The sequence below is a fragment of the Mixophyes fleayi genome, chromosome 1 (genome assembly GCF_038048845.1).
Source record: "Mixophyes fleayi isolate aMixFle1 chromosome 1, aMixFle1.hap1, whole genome shotgun sequence".
Lineage (NCBI taxonomy): Eukaryota > Metazoa > Chordata > Amphibia > Anura > Limnodynastidae > Mixophyes > Mixophyes fleayi.
The window spans coordinates 316,102,994-316,112,222 of record NC_134402.1 but is presented as its reverse complement, the minus strand read 5'-3'; the positions used below and the strand labels follow the sequence as shown (position 1 = coordinate 316,112,222).

Sequence of the window (9,229 nt, the reverse complement as noted above, 5' to 3'; positions counted from 1 at the left end):
TATTAGCGCCAGCCTATTATAAGTCTATTACAATTTAATATTATTTGGGTAACAGTTCTCTTTGTGCTATATTAACATTACATCTGCATTGTTGTATTGTATAACAAGAGATTGTCATTTTCATATGAAAGCAGTTAGGTAATTATACAAATAAACATTTTATGTTTGCATATTTTAGGTAGACATGTAACAACCTTGTATATTCTCTCAGTAAATCTGAGTTTGTTAAACAATCCTTACAATTTAAACGTTTTCATAAAGAGTTTCCATATGATCTCCTGAAATTCCTTGTTCCTCAGGCAGTACATCATTGGGTTGAGTAAAGGTGTTATTACTGTGTAGATAACCGATACTAGCTTGTTATAATTAACAGACCTAGCCCTGCTTGGTCTGGCATACATGAATAGGGTGGCCGTATAGAATATTATAACCACAGCCAAATGAGAGGAACAAGTGGAGAAGGCCTTTTGACGCCCAGTTGGTGTCGGAATACAGAATATGGTGGCCAGAATGCAAGTGTAAGATATAAAAACAAGCAACAAAGGGACAAGAAGAATTATTAGGGCAAGAATAAAGTCAACAAGTTCAGCCAACCTCATGTCCGTGCAGGCAAGGTTAAGTAAGGGAGAAATGTCACAAAAGAAGTGATTTATAACATCTAAATGACAAAAAGTTACACGAGATATATAGTAAACTTTAACTAATGATATAATGAAACCACTAAACCAGGATCCTAATGCCAAGAGGATACAGAAATTCCAGTTCATGATGTTGACATAATACAAAGAATTACAAATAGCCACATAACGGTCAAAGGCCATAACAGTCAGCAAAACACACTCTGTACATATCAATGCAATGAAGAAATAAAGTTGTAACATACAAGCACTGTATGAAATTTTTCTGCTTTCCATCACAAATATAGCAAGTAGTTTGGGCACAGTGACACTAACATACCATGTTTCTATGAAAGCCAAGTGCCCCAGAAAGAAGTACATTGGTTTGTGCAGTTTGGGACTAGTCCAGATTACTATGATGATAACCAGGTTTTCCACAACGGTTAAAAGATAAATTAGGAAGAAAATTACGAAAAGCAGAATCTGAGTTGGCCGAGAAGTTGGGAATCCTAATAGGGTAAAACTTCTGATGCTGCTGGTTACATTTGACTTATCTTCCATTTTCCAGGTGTGCCCTTATTATTTTAGGAACCATAATAAGTGTTTGACACTTGAAATTATTGCTATTTCACAGATTTCCTACTTGAATCTTCTGTTCTGTTTTCAAGAAACTGCAAATTATTAGTTATTATTATTATTAATAATAATTTATAAGGCACCACAAAGTTTCCACTGCATTGTACATAGGGTGTTAGAACAAACAACAAAATTACAAGCTTACGTACATACAGATGAGAACAATGGGTACAGATAAGCAGAATAATAAATGCATGGATGCAATTAACAGAACAAATCACATGGCCTACAAAAAAAAACAATTCAGCATGAAACAAGACTGGGACAGATGAAAAAATTTTTTAGTTATAAGGATTGGTTTATAAGGGTTATAAGGATCTTATACGGAGATTCATTATCCAGAAAGTTTTGAAAACCTTAAATAATAAAAACTTTACCTGTTGTTAATTAATGGTGTTGTGCAAGATGTAATGCTTTGCTAGGGGTTGAGGCCAGGATCTATGCACTTCAGTGCCTGGGAGTTAAATTCAAGGCTATTGGGGCAGGCGTTGTGCTCTTACTCTCTCCTCCTGCTCTGTGTGATATTTTCTCTATGGTATATCAGTTGTAATCAATTCAAAACAGCTCCCAGGTTTGCATGAAGCCTGGCAAACACTGAATATTGCTGTAGGTGTCTAGTCCTGCTTTGTATCCTTGAATGTAAACTTTCTGCTTCCCAGTCAGTCTGTAGACTTGTGTCTTCCATGTTTGTTTTAGTCTGTGACTTGCACATCTGGTTTTACCTGCCCCATTGTGTAGCTTGTATCTACCTTGTTCTGATTTTTTTCACTAGACAACCTTGTTTTACTGTCCTGGCCTTTTCATGCTCAGTTTGTCCTGCTACAGTTTGAATGTTCCTTGTGTTATTCCAAGTACTGGGGCATCAGAGAAACTGGGGACTGTCATAAAAGGAAAGGCAGCTGCTCTAGTCCGCAAGAGCACACTAAGGGCTAGATTTACTAAGCTGCGGGTTTGAAAAAGTGGGGATGTGGCCTATAGCAGCCAATCAGATTCTAGCTGTCATTTTGTAGAAAGTACTAAATAAATGAAAGCTAGAATCTTATTGGTTGCTATAGGCAACAGCCCCACTTTTTCAAACCCGCAGCTTAGTAAATCGAGCCCTAAGGGGCCAGTTCAATTCGGCCGCGTTATTCTAGGAATAAAGTGGCCTGCGCACTATTACCGTTAGTACGGTAAAGTGCGCAGTATAACCGTTAGTATGGTGATTTTAACACTGACTTTTGCTTGCACCTCTCGGGCCGCAAATAAAAATCCAGGTTAAAATTACTGGATTAAAGGTAATAGTACTACCGCTGCATAATCCTAGACTAATGTGGCCGAATTGAATCTGCCCCTAAGACTGGGAGCTTTATTCTTCTATAATAGTTTGGGTGACAGGTTCTTCCCCATCCTTGTGCTACACAGTCTTGTATGATATATTTTGTTGTGTCTGTGCTATTTTTATATTTTCATTTTTCTTCTGGTATTGACCCCTGCCTGACTGATTACCTGTCTTGGTTTTAACACTTAGCTATATGACTGCCTACCCCTTACTCCTGAACAAACCTGTCTGACTATTCTCTGGTTATTACTTCTTCCATTCTATATCAGTCCTGTAAAATCCAAAAGTCATAAGCCCTCTCTGCTTAATCTACCAAACTACCCTTTATAACAGTGTATGTTAGTTTATACCCTGGGATTCCATTAAGTAGTGATCTGCAATCCCATACTGATCATGACATAATGGAAATTCATACACACATTATCACTTAGCATTCTACAGACATTTGAAAGGAGCAATGTGATAATAGACAAGGATCATATATAAAGATATTGTAATAGAATTATGCCTGGTGATACAAATTGTGGAAAAAAATGCAGTTTTATATATAACAAATATTTAATTTGAGGGTTTTTTTAAACTTTTTATTTATAACAGCGGATACATGTATACAGCACAACAGTACAGATAATACATCTTGTCCAGGTACCAATATTACTAGATATAAGGACACCAGATAAGAAAAATGAGAAACGCAAAAGAAAATAACAGACAAAATGAAGATACATCTTTCTCATCCAGGTACATTCCAGGAGGGAGTTAAAGATCTGCAAAGTGACCAATTGAGATAGAAATTTTTTCCCCCAATTTAATTTGAGTTTTTATACTATTACAGTTGCAGTTCAGATAAAATATGTATGAAATGTATGAAAACTGTTGCAATACAAAAAGATTGAAATACAAATAGGTAAAAAAAAAGTCAGATTAAACATTTATAGATATTTTAATATGTAAAATGATATGTAAAAATTAAGTTTGGCAATGTTATATCATAAAATATATCTTATGCTATATTTCACAGATCATTTTCTGTATGATTGTTATGTATTGTACATTACTATGATATATAAAAGTAATTTGTCTTAACCATAGTTTCTCTGCCTAAGATAGTTGTTAAAACAGTCTGGAATGCTACACATGGTCTCAGTAATATCAAAATGCATTTTTGGTTGGAATAACATCATGTGTATTTTTATTTGTTAAGCTATTAAAGCAAATTCAAAGTTCAAGTTCAATATTTGCATTCACAGTTTGCAGTTAAAAGACACTAAAATACACATAAAATGCTGGGTTTTTCTATATGTATAATGTAAAAAGACCATTCAACATAGCTAAAGAAGCTAAAACTTCTTTGAACTGGTTCAAAGATAGTCAAACCTGTTCTCCATGCTTTAATGTAGCTCCGAATTTTGTTCCACATTTATTGCAAACTTTAGAATCAGTTCAAGAACCACTTTCAAACAATGTGGTCCATTTCTACAGAACACATCATTTTTTAGTTTGTTTCACAATGAAATTTTAAGTGCACAAATCAGTTATCAACTTACAGCATGCTTGCAGTTTGCAAGGTCACCTTGCTGGTTAGCAGCATCAACCCAAGTTGTGTGGCAAAAATTATACATCGATAGAACATTATGCACCCCAGCATGACATGGCTATTGGTGGACATAATAGTTTAATGATATAATACTAAGAAATATATACATACTAATAATGTTTTGTAGTAATACTAGTAGTAGTAGTTGTAGTATTTAAAACGTATATTACTACTTGTAAGTTATAATGAAACATAACAGCTGATGCTAAAAATGACATCCAACACACAGTATTAATTTACAGTTGGTCAATTAAAATAGTGCAACTGTAAGCATTATCATATTATGATATACAAAAATTACCAGGAACATATTTTCACTAGCTGGAACTGCAGGAGGATTCTGAGAATTCATGTTCCACCGCTGAAAGTCTGCATAATGCTGTGAAATATATCTTTTTGTTCTATGTTCTGACAGAAAAAAGGAAATCATTGCCTTATCACATGTGTTTCAATATAATATTAATATTGTAGCAAACAGACATTATTGTAAAAAAAAAAATTATGTTCATACAGTTTGAGAATGTTCACGTCTAGCAATAATGGCAGCAAATTATTAGACTTCATTTGTCTAATGAATCAACCACGCAACTATTTATTGAACTTTTTTTTAAAAATTAGAGATGAAGACAAATGGGAATTGACTGCAATATTGGCTGTTAAGTTTGTCTGCACTCCTATGGGATAAAATCCTAAGGGCTGACAAAAAACATGAAAGAAAAAGTTTCAAAGTTTAAAAATTCAAACCTTTATTCAGAGCAAATGCAAATATAAAGGAGTGCAAAAATGTATATCAATATACAGTTTTAAAAGTGTTATCTATGTACAGTATGAGATTGTATATGATGTGCAAAAATATATATTTGTGTCATACAATCTGTTCATTCATGCAGTGTTAAGAATCAAATCACATTGTTAATGAGCTTGAAAAAGATACAGGCCCATCAAGCTGAATCTTTTTTAATATCTGCCAAAACAAAACCCTGAGATGTTTTTGTTTCTACCTTACTTTTTAGAGTATTAACATTAATTTACAGTCATTTACAGTCTATTTTATAATGCTCTCTTCACAACTACCACCCCACAACTGAAATGGTTTGAGAAAATCGCTGAAGCATATAATGTGTGGAATTCTACCTTGTTACTACTTCTTGCTGGGTGTGATACATATGATTGACAGTTACACATGGTTGCCAACTCTCCCGGAACGTCCAGGAGACTCCCGGAATACTGGGAAATCTCCCGGACTCCCGCGAGAGTACTCTAAAATTCCGAATTTTTCTGCAGAGCGCGGCGGAGTCCTGAATCCAAACTGCGCATGCGCAGATGACGACATAAGCGTGATGATGTCATCGCGTGATGACGCGCGCGCGGCCTCTCTCCCAGAACACCATCGCGGAGCACGGAGATCCCACGTCCATGCCCTCTGGATAGGATATATGCTGGAGGAAAGGAGACCAAGTGAGGACTCGGAGGCATAAAAAAAAGGCAAGTACCACCTAATTCTTCTATATGGGGTTGGCATCCAACAAGAAAGTTAACAGAGAATTTTTATTAATGTTTTATAGTGCTTCAAACTTACAGCTGAGTTACCTGTCACCTCCGTATATGGTGGCAGGTAACTCAGCTGTAAATTTTAAGCACTATAAAACATTAATAAATATTCTCTGCTAACTCTCTTGTTGGATGATTTATTTTAAATGAATTAATAAAAGGTACTTTTTAATGGGGTAGGAATGCTTATTGTAGATAGGGGGCCTTTATTACAGAGAGGGATGAGAGAGAGGGGCCTTTATTATAGATAGAGGAGAGTGAGAGGGGCCTTTATTACAGTGAGGGGGGAGAGAGGGATAGACCTTTATTACAGAGAGGGGGGGGGAGAGAGAGGGGCCTTTATTATAGATAGAGGAGAATGAGAGGGCCTTCATTAAAGAGAGGGGGGGGGTTATTACAGAGGGGAGAGAAAGGGGGGCTTTTATTACAGAAAGTGGAGAGAGGGGCCTTAATTATAGATAGGGAAGAGAGGAGGGGGCCTTTATTATACAGAGGAGAGAGAGAGGAGCCTTTATTTCAGAGGGGGGAGAGAGAGGTGGGCCTTAATTACAGAGGGGGGAGAGAAAGGGGGGGTCTTTATTGCAGAGAGAGGGGGAGAGACATAAAGGGGTGGCAATTTTATTATAGACATGGAAGTATGATAAAGTGGGGAGAAAGTGAGAGACCTTGACTACAGAGAAGAGAAACCGAGAGATTGGCTTTTTTTACAGTGAAGGGAGAGCGAGCAGTGCCTTTATCACATAGGGAGGGGGGCCTTTATTGCAGAAATCAGAGAGAGAAATAGAGAATGGCCTTTATTACAGAGAGGGAGTGCATCTTTACTTGAGAGGGAGAAAGAAATCTCCAGTGCTTGAGTCCAGATTCGTTAATTAACGTGACTTTAACAGTTTTCAGTTTTTGTCTTCACTAGATTTCTTGAACATTGAAAGAAAAAAATGTTGCAGTAAATACACTTTAAGTTTAAAGTAGTTCACTTTGTCAGCTGTATTCAGCAGCTCACAAGTAGATAGTTTAGAATCATTAATGTAGGCTTATCTTGTGCCACAAGGTGGTAGAAAGGTATTCATAATTTGCTGCTTATCTTACCATCAATTTGAAGTTCTTAATTTAAGAAATGGATGATTTATTTTAACTAAGTATGATATATGTAGGCTAAATTAACCTGGTTAATTGGCTTCTGATTGAAATTTAAACAGAAGCCAATTAACCTACATTCCCTATTATATGGATACACACACTAGGGTGGTTAATTTAAACTTTAACTTTAACTACAGGTTGAGCTGGCCCCGCCCAGTGGGAGGAGATGGCCCCGTCCAGTGGGAGGAGATGGTCCCGCCCAGTGGGAGGAGATGGTCCCGCCCACAATGGTTTTTACAATCTCCCTGAAATTAATTTTCAAAAGTTGGCAAGTATGCAGTTACATGATTGACATTTATATGGTCAACACCATAATATAGACAGGGTTGGAAAGTTGACATTGATAAGATCGACAGTATTATTAGGTCGACAATTGAAATGTAAGTCGATAATTTGAATGTAGACAGTATTTTTAGGTTGACAATAATATCCCTATGCCTAACTGTGACAGGCCAAGCAAAATGGCAGCTGAACTCCATTTTACTTTTCTTGTACTTTTATGTGTATATTATGAAATGCTGAAGGAGCTAAAGGAAGACTGGGGCATGTCAGCTAGGTATTGTCAAAGTGCTTACTGCACATATACAGAAAGTACTGAAATGTTTGTGATGCAACTTTGCTTCACTGCTATTGCAGCTGCATGGAATAAGTGTTCGAAATTCAGTTTAATACAAATAGCTGTACCAATAAGAAGTTTTGAATCATATTTATACCTTACATGTTAGCAATATCCGGCATCTTTAGTCCTATGTCTATAAAAGCAGGATTGTTGTGACACACGTTTCCTCTCGCCTGGACCATCTGCAGTGGTGTCAGTTCATTTATTGTTTATCCAGAAAATGGGGCCCTGCAGATTGCTTTTGATGAGTATATTGCTCAGACTACTAATGGATGCTAAGTATAATTTTACTTCATTGTATTTAACTTTTTTGCAATAAAAGATTAACTTTTTTGTGAACTTTGTGGTCACGGGCCTTTAACTCATTGCAACCCGAAGGAACCTGGTTTTCACAGGAAACACTACCCCTATCACTAACCCTATCCCTTAGCCTAACACTATCCCTAACCATATAATACTGTATAAATTTGAATTGTCGAAGCAATGTTGTCAACTTTCTGAATGTTGACCAAAGGAATGTGAGAATGAGTTATAATGACAATGATTTAGACAGAGAAATTGAGGATGCTACTTTGGAACTTGCTAATGTGCAACAGGATGAGGGAGATAATTGTGGATCTAACAATCTTACAATGTGTAGTACTTGAATAAGAAAAAGAGGAGAATGGTGTATGTGTCCAAAAGAAATTCAGTCAATAGTGTTGCCACCTCATGCCCATGATAAGTGCATAATCACGCCTCGGCAAAAGACCCAAAAATCCATCTCTTACATGTGGAAATATTTTTATCCCAACCCAGATAACATTTGTCAAGGCATCTGTAGTCTTTGTGATGCCACAATAAGTAGAGATATGCACCACGTTCGTCATCATCATCTATTTCTGTAGCACCAGCAAATTTCATAGCACTTTACAATTGGGAATAAACAGAGTAATAAAACAATACTGAATAATGCAGAGAGTTGAGAAGGCCCTACGCGCAAACTTACAATCTCCCTGTTACGTTAATTGCAGCCAGTTCATTCAAGTAGTTTATCAAAAGGTGGAAAATCATGTATAGTAACAAGCAGCACAAAAAGGATTTTAAGTCCACACCTGGTTTGAACTCACCTCATATAATATGCACTGGAAATTATTACCATTTTAACATTTCCTCCGAGGGGGTGGTCTTCCAACTTGTAAGTACACATTTTCATCAAGACCAGAGCTGATAAAGAAGGCACTCCAGTCTAATAAGTTCTCATATATTTTCTCACAATTAAAAACACTTTTAATATTACCTTTACATTTAAAATGTTCACAATACTATTAAAATATGTATAGAGAAGTGATAAAGACAGATTGTTTAGATTTTAATATTTTTCTAAACTGAAATACAGCCTGAACTAATTTAAATAGCCATGTACACAGGAGTTAAATGTAAAGTTTTATTACAGATGAAGGGAGAGATCTGTCATAAATTGATCTGGTTTCAGTCTTGTGCATATTGAAACATATTGGTAGTCATAAATCTGTCAAGAGCCTAAATAATACTGTTGAGATTACAATAAAAATGGTTGTGGGATATGTAATTTATTGTGTTCCAATGTGAAATGTGCACATTGTGCAAAACACACTGGGACGATTATGTAGTATATCTAGTGACTAATTGTTATTTTCTGTTGAATGTATGTATGACAATGTATAGTGTATGTAACCTTGTAATGTAATCTCAATGTGTGCTTTGCTAGATGACATGAGTTTGAACCTATG

The 9,229-nt window shown here is 36.1% G+C and overlaps 1 protein-coding gene across 1 annotated transcript; it reads right to left on the bottom strand.

Annotated features, from left to right (window-relative positions):
* Window positions 1-236: 236 nt before the first annotated feature.
* Window positions 237-1,178, bottom strand: LOC142151725 (olfactory receptor 6P1-like). Its single transcript, XM_075207706.1, has one exon. The coding sequence runs from the start codon at window positions 1,176-1,178 to the stop codon at window positions 237-239; it is 942 nt and encodes a 313-aa protein (XP_075063807.1).
* Between the last annotated feature and the right edge of the window lie 8,051 nt (window positions 1,179-9,229).

What these genes read in the sequence shown, in the direction of transcription:
- LOC142151725 (XM_075207706.1), bottom strand. Translation starts at nt 1,178, where the DNA reads ATGGAAGATAAGTCAAATGTAACCAGCAGCATCAGAAGTTTTACCCTA.